Raw genomic sequence first — 17,301 nt, forward strand, 5'->3', positions numbered from 1 at the left:
TTTGATGCAACTGAGTGTCTTGCTGGGCCATTTCAGAGGGCATTGAAGAATCAACCACATTGCTGTGGGTCTGGAGTCACATGTAGGCCAGACCAGGTAAGGACAGCAGATTTCCTTCCCTAAAGGACATTAGTGAACCAGATGGGTTTTTAACGACAATCAACAATGGCTTCATGGTCGCTATTACCGTGAATAGCTCTTTAATCCTAGATTTCTTTCAACTGAATTTCAAATTCACCAGCTGCAGTGGCGCGATTCAAACCCGTGACCCCAGAGTTTTAGCTTGGCCTCTGGATTACTTGTCCGGTGACATTACCACTACGCGTTGCCTGCGCAGAAATCTTTAATCTATGCCTCATGATTCCCAAACAAAGAATCGTCTGTTGATTTCAGTGTTAAGACCAACAATCTCAAAGTACTTTTAAGGGTGTCCCAATTGGCCTGGGAACACTGTAAAGAGAGTTTACCCTGCAAGTAAACTGTCCTGTATCAGGGGTTGTTGATGGGAAATGTGGAACAAGCTTTCAAGTGTGCCTAATGTATGCAAATGTATTGATTTATATCTGGCCTGAGAGTATGTGGTAAAACAGTGCAGAGGGAGCTTTACTCTGTATCTAACCCCGTGCTATACTTGCCCTGGGAGTGTTTGATGGGGACAGTGTAGAGGGAGCTTTACTCTGTATCTAACCCCGTGCTGTACCTGTCCTGGGAGTGTTTGATGGGACAGTGTGGAGGGAGCTTTACTCTGTATCTAACCCCGTGCTGTACCTGTCCTGGGAGTGTTTGATGGGACAGTGTGGAGGGAGCTTTACTCTGTATCTAACCCCGTGCTGTACCTGTCCTGGGAGTGTTTGATGGGACAGTGTAGAGAGAGCTTTACTCTGTATCTAACCCCGTGCTGTACCTGTCCTGGGAGTGTTTGATGGGGACAGTGTAGAGGGAGCTTTACTCTGTATCTAACCCGTGCTGTACCTGTCCTGGGAGTGTTTGATGGAGACAGTGTAGAGGGAGCTGTACTCTGTATCTAACCCCGTGCTGTACCTGTCCTGGGAGTGTTTGATGGGTCAGTGTAGAGGGAGCTTTACTCTGTATCTAACCCCATGCTGTACCTGTCCTGGGAGTGTTTGATGGGGACAGTGTAGAGGGAGCTTTACTCTGTATCTAACCCCGTGCTGTACCTGTCCTGGGAGTGTTTGATGGGGACAGTGTAGAGGGAGCTTTACACTGTATCTAACCCCGTGCTGTACCTGTCCTGGGAGTGTTTGATGGGGACAGTGTAGAGGGAGCTTTACACTGTATCTAACCCCGTGCTGTACCTGTCCTGGGAGTGTTTGATGGGGACAGTGTAGAGGGAGCTTTACTCTGTATCTAATCCCGTGCTGTACCAGTCCTGGGAGTGTTTGACGGTCAATGTAGAGGGAGCTTTACTCTATATCTATACATATGCTGTTCCTGCCTTAGAAGTGTTTTGATGGGACAGTGTAGAGGGAGCTTTACTCTGTATCTAACCCCGTGTTGTACCTGTCCTGGGAGTGTTTGATGGGACAGTGTGGAGGGAGCTTTACTCTGTATCTAACCCCGTGCTGTACCTGTCCTGGGAGTGTTTGATGGGACAGTGTGGAGGGAGCTTTACTCTGTATCTAACCCCGTGCTGTACCTGTCCTGGGAATGTTTGATGGGACAGTGTGGAGGGAGCTTTACTCTGTATCTAACCCCGTGCTGTACCTGTCCTGGGAGTGTTTGATGGGACAGTGTGGAGGGAGCTTTACTCTGTATCTAACCCCTTGCTGTACCTGTCCTGGGAGAGTTTGATGGGAAAGTGTAGAGGATGCTTTACTCTGTATCTAACCCCATGCTGTACCTGTCCTGGGAGTGTTTGATGGGACAGTGTGGAGGGAGCTTTACTCTGTATCTAACCCCGTGCTGTACCTGTCCTGGGAGTGTTTGATGGGACAGTGTGGAGGGAGCTTTACTCTGTATCTAACCCCGTGCTGTACCTGCCCTGGGAGTGTTTGATGGGACAGTGTAGAGGGAGCTTTACTCTGTATCTTACCCTGAGCTGTACCTGCCCTGGGAGAGTTTGATGGGGACAGTGAAGAGGGAGCTTTACTCTGTATCTAACCCCGTGCTGTACCTGTCCTGGGAATGTTTGATGGGAACAGTATAGAGGGAGCTTTACTCTGTATCTAACCCCTGTTGTGTTTGATAAGACTGTGGACAGAGATGTTTTCTTTGAAGTTAGGAATAGAATCATGGGACTAACTGTGAAAGGGGCGCTGTCTGCTGGAAGCAGTGATTGCTGAACCTCTGAAGGAACTTATTTTAAATAATTGATATGGACAATATTTCTATTACACAGCAGATCTCCCATGGCGTTACTCATAATGACATAAATAGGTACTAATCCGATTTCCTCTTGAACACCACACTTGTCAGGCAGCGCATTGCTGATCCTCACCACTCACTGCATGAAAAGATTTTACCTCTTGTCGCCATTGCTTGTATTACCAATCACCTTAGATCTGTGCCCTCTTGTTCTCGATCCTTTCGCCAGTGGAAACAGTTTCTCCATATCAACTCTCTGCAGACCCCTCATGATTTTGATTACCTCTATCAAACCTCCTCTCAATCTTCCCTTTTCCAAGGAACGGAGTCCCAACTTTCCAGTCGATCAAGGTAACTGAAGTTCCACATCCCTGGAGCCTTTCTTGTGAATCTTTTCTGCATTCTCTCTCATGCTCTCAGATCCTAAAATGTGGCACCCAGAACTGGACACAATACTCCAGTTGAAGGCAAACCAGTGTTCTATACAAATTTAACATACTTGCTTTTGTACCCAATGCTTCTATTGATAAAGCCTCGGATGCTGTATGTGTTATTAATCACCCACTCGACTTGTCCTGCCACCTACAATGATTTATGCACATATATCCCCTAGGTCCCTTTGCTCCTATACCCCCTTTAGAATTGTACCCTTCATTTTGTATTTTCTCTCTGTGTTCCTCCTGCCAAAATGAATCACTTCACACTTCTCTGCATTAACTTCCATGTTCTACTTGTCCACCCATTCCATCAACGTGTCTCTGTCCTTTTGAAGTTCCTCACTATCCTCCTCACAATTCATAATAATTCCAAGTTTGATGTCGTATGAAAATGTTGAAATTGTGCCCTGTACACCAAGGCCTAGGTCATTAATATATCTCAGGAAAAGCTGGAGTGCTTCGATGAAGGAACCGATGTACAGTAGCTAAATTTGTCGATGACACAAAGATAGGTAGGAGGGTAAGTTGTGAAGGCGACATAGGGAGTCTGCAACGGGATATAGATAGGTTAAGTGAGTGGGGAAAACATCTGGCAGATGGAGTATAATGTGGGAAAATGTGAACTTGTCCATTTTGGCAGGAAGAATAGAAAAGCAGAATACTCTTTATATAGAGACAGATTGCAGAATCGGCAGTACAGAGGGACCTGGGTGTCCTGATACATGAATCACAAAAAGTTAGTGTGCAAGTACAGCACTTGACTAGGAAGGCAAATGGTTGGTGTTTATTACAAGGGGAATGGAATATAAAAGTAGGGAAGTTTTACTGCAGCTGTACAGAGCACTGCTGAGGCCACATCTGGAATACTGTGCACAGGTTTTTGTCTTCTTATTTGAGAAAAGAGATAATTGCTTTAGAAGCAGTTCATAGAAGCTTCACTTAACTCATTCCCGAGATGAGAAACTTCTCTTATGAAGAACAGATTGGCCCTATACCCTATATTGGAGTTTAAAGAATGAGAGGTGATCTTATTGAAATATATAAGATCCTTAGAGAATTCGATATGGTAGATACCAGGAGGATGTTTCCACTTGAGGGAGAGGCTAGAACCAAAGGACACAGTTTAAGAATGAGGTCAACCATTTAAGACGGGGATGAGGAGAATTTTTTTTCTTAAAGGGTTGTTGGTATGTGGAATTCTCTCACCCAGAAAGCAGTGGAGGCTGCGTCGTTGAATTTATTCAAGGCAGAGTTAGACAGATCTGTGATAGATAATGGAGTCAAGGGTTATACAGAGTAGACAGTAAAGTGGAGCTAAGACCGCAATCAGATTAGCCATGATATTGAATGGTGGAACATTCTCAAACGGCCAGATGGCCTACTCCTAAGTCCAATGTTTCCTGGCGAATTTATTGTTGAGGGCAATTCACTTGGGTGAGCTGATACTTCATCAAAAGTTTGTGCCACAGAAGAGAACAAGACAAAGTTAAGAAAAGTAGACAGCATCCATATTTAAACAGTTGATGGTGACAAGAATGGTACTTATCTGTCTGTCTTTCTGCACAGAACATGGATACTTAAAGCACGTCCAAGGCTGACTCTTCCTTTGCATAGCCTCGTATGCCTGGCAGCATTTGGATTAGCGCTGCCTATCGCCATCAGCCTCTTCCCACAGATGTCAGAGGTCAGTAAATATAAACAAGGGAGGTATCTATTTTTTTCTGAAGTATAATGCAGGTAGCTACCCTGTTATGTGAATGCTTTGCGGGAGCTTTACTCTATATCTGACCAATGCTTTATCTGTGCTGGGAGTGTTTGATGGGAAAGTGTAGTTCTACTCTAAATCTAACCTGTACTGTACCTGTCTTGGCAGTGTTTGATGGGACACTGTTGTCAATATTAATGGCAATTATTTTGTTAAGGTTTAGTGCCAAGTACATTGTTAAGGTTTAATGACAGTTAAATTGTTAAACATGTACAGCTATAAATGGGGATAGCTAGGTCACTGGTGCAGGGTAGGAGTGTTGACTCTATACTAAGTTAATAAACTCTCTTCCTGCAAGGAAAGACTCTTTGTCTCAGTTTTGACTTCACCAACTGGCTTGAATCTGTGCAATAAGTGTAGCGGGAGCTTTACTCTGTATCTAACCCATGCTGTACCTGTCCTAGGAGTGTTTGATGGGACAGTGTGGAGGGAGTTTAACTCTGTATCTAACCCCGTGCTTTACATGCCCTTGGAGTGTTTGATGGGACAGTGTAGAGGGAGCTTTACTCTGTATCTAACCCCGTGCTGTACCTGCCCTGGGAGTGTTTGATGGGACGGTGTAGAGGGAGCTTTACTCTGTATCTAACCCCGTGCTGTACCTGTCCTGGGAGTGTTTGATGGGGACAGTGTAGAGGGAGCTTTACTCTGTATCTAACCCCATGCTGTACCTGCCCTGGGAGTGTTTGATGGGGACAGTGTAGAGGGAGCTTTACTCTGTATCTAACCCCGTGCTGTACCTGCCCTGGGAGTGTTTGATGGGGACAGTGTAGAGGCAGCTTTACTCTGTATCTAACCCCGTGCTGTACCTGTCCTGGGAGTGTTTGACGGGGACAGTGTAGAGGATGCTTTACTCTGTATCTAACCCCGTGCTGTACCTGCCCTGGGAGTGTTTGATGGGGACAGTGTTGAGGGAGCTTTACTCTGTATCGAACCCCGTGCTGTACCTGTCCTGGGAGTGTTTGATGGGACAGTGTAGAGGGAGCTTTACTCTGTATCTAACCCCGTGCTGTACCTGTCCTGGGAGTGTTTGATGGGGACAGTGTAGAGGGAGCTTTACTCTGTATCTAACCCCGTGCTGTACCTGTCCTGGGAGTGTTTGACGGGGACAGTGTAGAGGGAGATTTACTCTGTATCTAACCCCGTGCTGTACCTGTCCTGGGTGTGTTTGATGGGGACAGTGTAGAGGGAGCTTTACTCTGTATCTAACCCCGTGCTGTACCTGTCCTGGGAGTGTTTGATGGGGACAGTGTAGAGGGAGCTTTACTCTGTATCTAACCCTGTGCTGTACCTGTCCTGGGAGTGTTTGATGGGACAGTGTAGAGGGAGATTTACTCTGTATCTAACCCCATGTTGTACCTGTCCTGGGAGTGTTTGATGGGGTCAGTGTAGAGGGAGCTTTACTCTGTATCTAACCCCGTGCTGTACCTGCCCTGGGAGTGTTTGATGGGGACAGTGTAGAGGGAGCTTTACTCTGTATCTAACCCTGTGCTGTACCTGTCCTGGGAGTGTTTGATGGAGACAGTGTAGAGGGAGCTTTACTCTGTATCTAACCCCGTGCTGTACCTGTCCTGGGAGTGTTTGATGGGACAGTGTAGAGGGAGCTTTATTCTGTATCTAACCCCGTGCTGTACCTATCCTGGGAGTGTTTGATGGAAAAGTGTAGAGGATGCTTTACTCTGTATCTAACCCCATGCTGTACCTGCCCTGAGAGTGTTTGATGAGACAGTGTAGAGGGAGCTTTACTCTGTATCTAATCCCGTGCTGTACCTGCCCTGGGAGTGTTTGATGAGACAGTGTAGAGGGAGCTTTACTCTGTATCTAACCCCGTGCTGTACCTGTCCTGGGAGTGTTTGATGGGACAGTGTAGAGGGAGATTTACTCTGTATCTAATCCCGTGCTGTACCTGCCCTGGGAATGTTTGATGGGACAGTGTGGTGGACGTTTTCTGTTCCAAGTCCAAGCTTTAAACTATGGTTAAGTCAGCTGCCAGTTTAACATGGACAGGGAGATATGAAAGACAGCTGACACCCATGGTGCCATAACCCAGAATAAAAGTAATGGAGAAATGCAAAGTTACGGAGACCACTGCTAATTAGGTATTACTATATCAGTAATCCAGTAATAAAATGTTGCCCTCCACCTAACAGACAGTTTATGACACAATTAATCAGAGCCGGTAATTAAACCTGTTTCACACTTCATTCCTCACTGAAAAGGCCACAGTCTCTGAGACTACAGCTATGATGAAGTGAGACTTCCGAAAAGCTGCTGAAAGTGTCACCGACCTTTTTGTATCTTTTCCCAAAGATCATTAAATTCTGTCCCCAATTCTGCTCTCATTGATTCCTTGTATAATTCCTTTATTCCGCCCACGTCTCCATTGCTTATTGGTGATTCTAGACAGGTTTATTTTGTTAGCTGGCTGTCTGATCCACATAGAAACCCATTCTTACTTTTGATACCCTCCAAACTGAGCTATTGAAAATCATTACTGGCACATCCTTTCTTTGTCTGATCTAGGGGTAGATTTCTATCTTCATCACCTGGTTCTAATGTGGTGGAGTGACTGTGTCAAACTAACCTATTAAAATTTCCCAGGGGCATGAAGTGCTCTGCCAGATTTCTACCATCCAGTGCAGTCAGAGATTTAGCTGACTCTATGTCGATTCTCATCTTTGTGTTCAAATCCCTCCGTGGTCTCACTCCTCCCTATCTCTGACACTCCTTCAAGCCCTACGACTGTTTAAGAAATGTACACCTCCACCCTTGCTTCAGCCATCTACTGCTGAAACCTTCATCCATGCCTCTATTACTTCCAGACTTGACCATTCCAACACTCTCTTGATCAGACTCCCACATTGCACACGCTTGATATCTTCAAAAACTGTGCTACCCGCATCCTGACACACATCAAGACCCGTTCACTGTTCACGTTTGCTGACCTACATCGGCACCCAGTCCAGCAATGCCTGGAATTTATCATTTCCATCCTTGTGTTCAAGTCCCACCATGGCCTCGTGCTCTCCCTATGTCTGCAAAATTCTGAATCTTCTACAGTTGTCGAGTCCTCCGAGCTTTCTGGAGTGCTCCAACTCTGGCCTCGTTTTTAATTGCTTTACCATGGGAAGCCATGCCTTTGGCTGCCTGGGCCCTAAGCTTTGGAATTCCCTTCTCAAGCCTCCCTGCCTCTCTAGCACTCTGCCCTTCTTTACCACACTCCTTAAAACCTAACTTTCGGTCAGCTGCCCTGGTGACTCTTAATTCGAAGTCCCACCTTCGCATTGAGGAGACCCTCTTTTGTGTTGTGTGGCATGACCACCATGCTGAATTAGATTTCGAACAGATCTAAAAACTCAAAACTGGGTATGCATTATGCACCGTGGGACATCAGCAGCAGGATTGTGTGCAACCATAATCTGTATCCTCATAGCCCAGCATATCCCCCACTCTATCATTACCATCAATGCGGGGGATCAACCGTGGCTCTTTGGTTTAACTTCATTCATGGGGTGTGGGCATCGCTGGCTAGGCCAGCATTTATTGCCCATCCCTAATTGTCCTCATTCAGAGGGCATTTTTAAGAGTCAGCCACATTGCTGTGTAGGCCAGGCCAGGTAAGGACAGCAGATTTCCTTCCCTAAAAGACATTAGTGAACCAGATGGGTTTTTAGAACAAAGAACAAAGAAAAGTACAGCACAGGAACAGGCCCTTCGGCCCTCCCAGCCTGCGCTGATCATATTGCCCATCAGCTAAAACATTTTGCACTTCCGGGGTCCATATCCCTCTATTCCCATCCTATTCATGTATTTGTCAAGCTGCCTCTTAAACACCATGATCGTACCTGCTTCCACCACCTCCTCTGGCAGCGAATTCCAGACACTCACTACCCTCTGCGTAAAAAACTTGCCCCGCACATCTCCTCTAAAGTTTTCACCTCTCACCTTAAATCTATGTCCCCTAGTAATTGACTCTTCCACCCTGGGAAAAAGCTACTGACTATCTACTCTGTCCATGCCACTCATAATTTTGTAAACTTCTATCAAGTCGCCCCTCAATCTCCGTCGCTCTAGTGAGAACAATCCGAGTTTCTCCAACCTCTCCTCATAGCTAATAACCTCCAGACCAGGCAGCATCCTGGTAAACCTCCTCTGCATCGCGTCCATATCCTTCTGGTAATGTGGCGACCAGAATTGCACGCAGTATTCCAAGTGTGAACAATCGACAACGGTTTCATGGTCATCATCAGACTTTTAATTCCAGATTTTTATTGAATTCAAATTTCACCATCTGCCGTGGTGAGATTCAAACCCGGGTCCCCGGAGCATTACTCTGGGTCTCTGGAATACTAGCCTAGTGACTATACCACTACGCCAAAGAGGCATGTGACTCACAGGATTAAGCAATCCCACAACCAACGGATCAGATCGAAGCTCTACAGTTGTGCCATATCCAGTTGTGAATGGCGGTGGACAGTTAAACAACTCACTGGAAGAGGATGCTGCACAAATATTCCTATCTTCAATGATAGGAGAGCCCAGCATATTAGTGCAAAAGACAAAACGGAAACATTTGCAACAATCCTCAGCCAGAATTACTGAGTGGATGATCTATCCCCACCTCCTCCTGAGGTCCCCAGCATCACAAGTACTAGTCTTCAGCCAATTTGATTCACTCCACATGATAGCAAGAAACGGCTGAAGGCACTGGATACTGCAAAGGCTATGGGCCCTGACAATATTCCGGCAATGGTACTGAAGACTTGTGCTCCCGAACTAGCTGCGTCCTTAGCTAAACTGTTGCACTACAGTTACAACTCTGGCATCTAGTCAACATTGTGGAAAATTGTCCATGTATATCCTGTACACAAAAAGCAGGACAAATCCAACCCAGCCAATTACCTCCCCATCAGTCTACTCTCAATTATCTGTGAAGTGATGGAAGGGGTCATGGACAGAGGTATCAAGCAACACTTACTCAGCAATAACCTGCTTGTTGATGCCCAGTTTACTTCCCACCAGGGCCACTCAGCTCCTGACCTCATTACAGCCTTGGTGCAAACATAGACAAAAGATCTGAACTCCCAAGGTGAGGTGAGAGTGACTGCCCTTGACATCAAGGCAGCATTTGACTGAGTGTGGTATCAAGGAATCCCAACAAAATTGGAGTCCTTGGAAATCAGGGGAAAAGCTCTGCACTAGTTGGAGTCATACCTAGCATAAAAGAAGATGGTTGTGGTTGCTGGAGGTCAGTTATCTCAGTCCCGGGACATCACTGCAGGAGTTCCTCAGTGTAGTGTCCTAGGGCCAACCATCTTCAACTGCTTCATCAATGACCTTCCTTCCATCATAAGATCAGGCGTGGGGATATTTGCTGGTGATTGCACAATGTTCGGCACCATTCGTGACTCCTCAGATCATGAAGTAGTCTGCGTCCAAAAGCAGCAAGACCTGGACAACATTCAGGCTTGAGCTGATAAGTGGCAATTAATATTCTTGCCACACTAGTGCCAGGGAATGACTATCTCCAACAAAAGAGGATCCAACCATCAATTCTTGACATTCAATAGCATTATCATCGCTGAATCCCCCACCATCAACATCCTGGGGGTTACCATTGGCTAGAAGCTGCATTTTCCCACCATATATATACTGTGGTTACAAGAGCAGGTCACAGAGTGGGAATTCTGCAGAGAATAATTCACCTCCAGACTCCCCAAAGTCTGTCCACCATCCACAATGCACAAGTCAGATGTTTGATGAAATACTGTCCACTTGCCTGGATGAGTGCAGCTCCAACACCACTCAAGAAGCTCAACACCATCCAGGACAAAGCTGCGGGCTTGATTGGCACCCCATCCACTACTTTCATATGAATATATGAAATAGGGGCAGAAGCAGGCCATTTGGCCCCTCAAGCCTGCTTCACCATCCAATAAGATTATGGCTGGTCTGTTTGTGTTTTGAATTCTACATTCCCATCTAACCCCAATAACTTGATTCCCTTGCCTAACAAGAATCTATCTACCTCTTCCTTAAAAATATTCAATGGTCCCGCTTCCACTGCCTTCTGAGGCAGAGCATTCCAAAGTCACACAACCCTCTGAAAGAAAAATATTCTCCTCATCTCTGTCCTATAAGGGCCACCCCTACTTTTAAAACAATGTCCCCTAATTCTGGAATCACCCATAAGAGGAAACATCGTTTCCATGTCCACTTGTCAAGACCATTCAGGATGTTATTATATTTCAATCAAGTCACCCCTCACTCTTCTAAACTCCAGTAGAAACAAGCCCGGTCTGTCCAACCTTTCCTCATAAGACAACCCACTCATTCCAGGTATCAATCTAGTAAACCTCCATTCAACCACCTCCAACGCATTTACATCCTTCCTTAAATAAGGAGACAAAAACTGCACACAGTATTGGAAATGTGGCCTCACCAACGCCCTGTATAACAGAAGCATAACATCCTTACTTTAAGTTCAATTGCTCTTATAATAAAGGATGGCATTCCATTAGCCTTCTTGATTACAAGCTGTACCTGCAAAATAACATTTGTGACTCATGCACGAGAACACCGGGATCCCTCAGCACCTCGGAATTCTGCAGTCGTTCTCCATTTAAGTAATACTCTGCTTTTTTATACTTCCTGCCAAAGTGAACAACTTCACATTTTCCCACATTATACTCCATCTGCCAGATAGTTGTCCACTCACTCAACTGATCGATATCCTCTGCAAACTCCTTATGTCTTCTTCACAACATACTTTCCTACCTCTCTTGGTATCATCTGCAAATTTAGCTACAGTGCCTTCTCTCCCCTCACCTAAGTCATTGATGTAAATTGTAAAAAGTTGAGGCCCCAGCACAGATCCCTGTGGCACTCCATTAGTCACATCCTGCCAATCAGACAAAGACCTATTTAGGCATACTCTCTGTTTTTTGCCAGCCAGCCAATCTGCTATCCAGGCTAATGTGTTACCCACTACACCATGAGCTTTTATTTTCTGCAATAGCCTTAATGTGGCACCTAATGAAATGCCATCTGGAAATCCAAGTACAGCACGTCTACAGGCTCCCCTTTATCCACAGCACGTGTTACTCCTTCAAAGAACTCTAATAAATTGGTTAAACATGATTTAACTTTCTCAAAACCATACTGACTCTTCCGATTACCTTGTATTGTTCTAAGTGCCCAGCTATAACCTCTTTACTGATTGACTCTAACACCCTCCCCAAGACAGTCGTCAAGCTAATGAGTTTCCTGATTTCTGCCTCCCTCCCTTCTTGAATAGAGAGGTTATTTTTCAGCATCCATTGCCTCCACCATCAATGCACAGTGCACTATCTACGGGATGCAATGCAGAAAATCATCAAGGCTCATAGAGGCATAGAGGTCTACAGCACAGAAGAAGGCCCTCCGGCCCATCCAGTCTGCGCCAGTCAAACAAGTACCTAACTATTCTAATCCCATTTTCCAGCACTAGACCCATAGCCTTGTATGTCATGGCATCGCAAGTGCACATCCAAATACTTCTTAAAAGTTATGAGGGTTTCTGCCTCTACCTCCCTTTCAGGTTCCTTTGATAGCACCTTCTAAATCTGCGACCTCTACCACCTAGGAGGACAAGGGCAGCAGATGCATGGAACACCATCACATTCAAGTTTCCCTCCAAGCCACTCACCATCCTGACTTGGAACTATGTTGCCATTCCTTCATTGTCACTGGGTCAAAATCCTTGAACTCCCTCCCTGACAACACTGTGGGAGTACTGTACCTACACCATCGGGATCGAAGTGGTTCAAGAAGGCAGCTCACCACCACATTCTCAAGGGCAATAAGGGATGGGCAATAAATGCTGGCCTAGCCATTGATGCCCACGTCTCGTATTTTTAAAAATGTTGTGGAAAGCAGCTAAGGATTAATAGTGCTATAATGATAGTACTTAGGGTTATGTCAACAAACAGCTATTAAAACTGCCGGAGCTAATTTTTTTCAACTCTCACAGTCCCAGCAAAGCAGGAAGACATGTTTTAAAGGGCTGGCCATTTAAGTAACTTGAGAGGTTGACCATTCTAAAAACCTTATCCACTCTTCAAGAGCATTTACAACTTTTCCAAAGATTCATAACTCCCACACGGTGGGACAAGGCCCTTGCTCCAGTGAAAATGGGGTTTATTTGAACTTGGCACTGAGTTCAGGTTCAGTCGCATCCTTCCCCATTCCCCTTCCCTGGTTGAATTAAGATCGGATGGAAATGAGGGTGAGAGTTCTGGATCCTGGTTATGCCTGTGATTATAAAGGTAAGGTGATGGCGCAGTGGCATTTTCACTGGGCTAGTATTCCAGAGACCCAGAGTAATGCTCTGGGCACCTGGGTTCGAATCCCACCACAGCAGATGGTGAAATTTGAATTCAATAAAAAAAATCTGGAATTAAAAGTCTGATGATGTCCATGAAACCATTGCCGATTGTTGTAAAAACCCATCTGGTTCACTAATCTCCTTTAGGGAAGGAAATCTGCTGTCCTTACCCGGTCTGGCCTACATGTGACTCCAGACCCACAGCAATGTGGTTGACTCTTAAATGCCCCCTGAACAAGGGCGATTAGGGATGGGCAATAAATGCTGGCCTAGCCAGCAATGCCATGAGCAAATTTTTAAAAAGGTTCCTGGAGTCTCCACATCTCCTCAAAAGCCCTAACCAGTGTCTCTGTATTGAGTATTTGGTGGGGGGAGGGTTTGTGATGGGGAGATGATGCAATTTGGTTTTATTAACTTCATAATGTAGTTTGCAGATAATTGTGCTCTTTCCAATGTTCTCCTTTTACTCGCTAGTGGTGCTAGTTCTGTCTGTACATCAGGTCCACACGAGTGGCATCATCACATTGACCTTCACATTAGTGCCCATTCTTCAAACGAGGACATCAGCCACAAGCGCCACACAACTGTTTGACTGCAGGTGCATCACAGCCAAAACTAATCCTGCAGTTGAATGATATCAAAACATGCATTCCTTCAGCGGCCGATAATTAAAAGCATAAAACACGGATAATTACTTCCCAACTAACCTTAAGTGCTGAGGCCATTTCAGGCCTCTCACAGCTACCAAACTAAGACCTCTGATTGGCATGTGCCAACCTTTCAACCCAAACTTCAGAATCCAATTAAAGAAGCTGTATCCATATCAGATGCATGTTCATTAAATCTACTTTGTTTGTTTAGTTACCTACTATAACTTTACAGTGTTTCTGTAAAGCAGGATGTCAAATGTATAACTGCACTGATTCTCTGTTTATTCAGAAGAATAAGAGTCACTCACTGAGAAACCATATGGGATTCCTGTTTGTTCAGCTGGATTATGGTTACACAGTGTGTATCTCCAAGGACTCCCTGTTTATTCAGCAGAGTAAGGGTCACCCACCTTACACCTAAGACTGTAACCGTATGGAACTTGGTTAATTCAGCCAGGTTACTGGCTCAGCATCTCCAGGGAGCTCCTGTTTATTCAACAGGACAAGATGTACCTACTCGCTGTGTATCTGTCTGGGATTGATATGGCATAGTATAGAGGGATTTTTTTAGCATATAATCTTTCATGGGATATGGGCATTGCTGGCCAGTACTGATTGCCCATCCCCAAATGCCCTTGAGAAGGTGGTGCGGAACCACCTTCTTGAACCCCTGCAGTCCATGTGGTGTAGGTACACACGCACACACACACACAGTGCTCGTAGGGAGGGAGTTCCAGGATTTTGACCCTGCCACAGTGAAGGAACTAGAAATAGTTTGAAGTCAGCATGGTGAATGGCTTGGAAGAGAACTTGCAGTTGGCGGTCTTCCCATGCACATACTGCTCTTTTCACTGGGTGGTAAAGGTCTTGGGTTTGGAAGCTGCTGTCAAAGGGTCTTGGTGAGTTGCTACTGTGCATCTTGTAGATGATACACACTGCTGCCGCTGTGCATTGGTGGAACACAAACTTAGCTTCAGTGAGCCGATTGTTGCTGAGTGAATGCTGCTTGATACCACTGTCGACAACCCTTCCATCACTTTGCTGTGTACCTAGCCTGTACTGTACCTGCCCATGGTGTGTTTAATGGGGCAATCATGAGGGAGCTTTACTCTGTATCTAACCCATACGGTATCTGCCCTGGAATTATTTGCTGGGGACAATGTCGAGGGAGCTTTATTCTATATCTAACCCCGTGCTGTACCTGTCCTGGGAGTGTTTGATGGGACAGTGTCGAGGGAGCTTTACTCTGTATCTAACCCCGTGCTGTACCTGTCCTGGGAGTGTTTGATGGGGACAGTGTAGAGGGAGCTTTACTCTGTATCTAACCCTGTCTGTACCTGCCCTGGAAGTATTTGATAGGGAAAGTGCAGAGGGAGCTTTACTCTGTATCTAACCCCGTGCTGTACCTGTCCTGGGAGTGTTTGATGGGACAGTGTAGAGGGAGCTTTACTCTGTATCTAACCCCGTGCTGTACCTGTCCTGGGAGTGTTTGATGGGACAGTGTAGAGGATGCTTTACTCTGTATCTAACCCCGTGATGTACCTGTCCTGGGAGTGTTTGATGGGGACAGTGTCGAGGGAGCTTTACTCTGTATCTAACCCCGTGCTGTACCTGCCCTGGGAGTGTTTGATGGGACAGTGTTGAGGGAGCTTTACTCTGTATCTAACCCCGTGCTGTACCTCCCCTGGAAGTATTTGACAGGGACGGTGTAGAGGGAGCTTTACTCTGTATCTAACCCTGTGCTGTACCTGCCCTGGGAGTGTTTGATTGGACAGTGTAGAGGGAGCTTTACTCTGTATCTAACCCATACTGTGCCTTTTTTTCTCTATTCTTTCATGGGATGTAGGCCTTGCTGGCAAGGTCAACATTTGTTGGCCATCTCTAATTGCCCTTGAACTGAATAGCTTGCCAGGCCATTACAGAGGGCAGTTAAGTGTCAACCACATTTCTGTGGGTCTGGAGTCACATGTAGGCCAGACCAAGTAAGGACAGCAGATTTCCTTCCCTGAAGGGCATAAGTGAACCAGGTGGTTTTTACAACAATCGATGACAGATTCATGGTCAGCATTACTGAGATCACCAATTTTATAACTGAATTCATATTCTGCCAGCTACTATGGTGGGATTTGAACTCATGTTTGCAGAGCATTAGCCTGGGTCTCTGCATTACTAGTCCAGCAACATTACCACAATGCTACAATCTTCCCTTAAGTATTGTCCTGCAAGCATTTGATGGGACAACGTGAGGGAACTTCACCTGCCTAATGAGTGTTTGTTGGGACGGTGTTGAGGAAGCTTTACTGTTCCCTGCTGAAGCTGTACCTGAGGCATTAATAGGGGAGTGGCGATGGCGTAGTGGTATAGTCACTAGACTAGTGATCCAGGGATCCTGGGTAATGCTCTGGGCCCCCAGTTCGAATCACGCCACAGTGGAATTTTAATTCAATAAAAATCTGGAACTTAAAGTCCAATGATGACCGTGAAACCATTGTCGATTGTTGTAAAAACTCATCTGGTTCACGAATGCCATTTAGGGAAGGAAATCTGTCATCCTTACCTGGTCTTCATGTGACTCCAGACCCAGACCCACAGCAATGTGGTTGACTCTGAAATGGCTTAGCAAGCCACTCAGTTGTAACAAACCACTTCATAGCCTACAAAAAAGGAATGAAACCGGACAGACCACCCAGCATCGACCTAGGCACCGGAAACGACAACGTATGTTGTGCCCTGTCGATCCTGCAAAGTCCTCCTTACTAACATCTGTGGCTATTGTCAAAATTGGGAGAGCTGTCTTACAAACTGGTCAAGCAACAACCTGACATAGTCATCCTCACGGAATCATACCTTACAGATAATGCTCCACACTCCAGCATCACCATCCCTGTGTACGCTCTTTGGGGACCTCACCTCCTCTGCATCATCCCCCTCTTGTGGACCTTCCATTTCCCAAGCAACCTCAGTCTGGCTGCTTTGCAATGGTGGTACACTCGCTCTGCTTTCAGGAGTGATTTTTTCTTTGTTGCAACCTGCTTGTTGGTTTTAGATGTTAGATAGACTGCTATTTGTTTGTGGCTTTCTTCCTGGCCCACCGGCAGGACAGACCCAGCACAGTGGTATACAGTCGGGAGGGAGTTGCCCTGGGAGTCGTCAACATCGACTCTGGACCCCATGAAGTCTCAAGGCATCAGGTCAAACATGGGCAAGGAAACCTCCTACTAATTACCACGTACCACCCTCCCTCAGCTGATGAATCAGTGCTCCTCCATGTTGAACATCACTTGGAGGAAGCACTGAGGGTGGCAAGGATGCAGAATGTACTCAGGGTGGGGGACTTCAATGTCCATCATTAAGAGTGGCTTGGTAGCACCACTACTGACCGAGCTGGCTGAGTCCTAAATGACATAGCTGCTAGACTGGGTCTGCAGCAGGTGGTGAGGGAACCAACAAGACTGAAAAACATACTTGACCTTATGCTCACCAACCTGCCTGCTGCAGATGCATCTGTCCATGACAGTTTCAGCAGGAGTGACCATGGCACAGTCATTGTAGAGACGAGGTCCCGCTTTCACATTGAGGATACCCTCCATCATGTTGTGTGGCACTACCACTGTGTTAAATGGGATAGATTTCGAACAGATCTAGCAACTCAAGATTGGGCATCCATGAGGTGCTGTGGGCCATCAGCAGCAGCAGAATTGTACTCAACCACAATCTGTAAGCCCATGACCCAGCATATCCCCCACTCTACCATTACCAGGG

The 17,301-nt window shown here is 46.0% G+C and overlaps 1 protein-coding gene across 6 annotated transcripts in view; it reads left to right on the plus strand.

The window, feature by feature from the left end:
• The window catches only part of LOC121283022 (sideroflexin-5-like), a 301,687-nt gene that overhangs the window by 204,919 nt on the left and 79,467 nt on the right, over positions 1 to 17,301 (plus strand). For 5 of the 6 annotated variants that reach the window (XR_005944169.1, XR_005944171.1, XR_005944172.1 and 2 more), the window contains one exon: positions 4,329 to 4,446. The exons of the other annotated variant lie outside the window; for it this stretch is intronic. Coding sequence is in view for 2 of the 5 variants with exons in the window: in XM_041196941.1 (XP_041052875.1) it covers positions 4,329 to 4,446 (118 nt within the window). In the remaining 3 variants the exon portion in view is untranslated. The remainder of the gene's footprint in view (positions 1 to 4,328; positions 4,447 to 17,301) is intronic. 6 annotated transcript variants of the gene reach the window in all.

The sequence above is a fragment of the Carcharodon carcharias genome, chromosome 1 (genome assembly GCF_017639515.1).
Source record: "Carcharodon carcharias isolate sCarCar2 chromosome 1, sCarCar2.pri, whole genome shotgun sequence".
NCBI lineage: Eukaryota > Metazoa > Chordata > Chondrichthyes > Lamniformes > Lamnidae > Carcharodon > Carcharodon carcharias.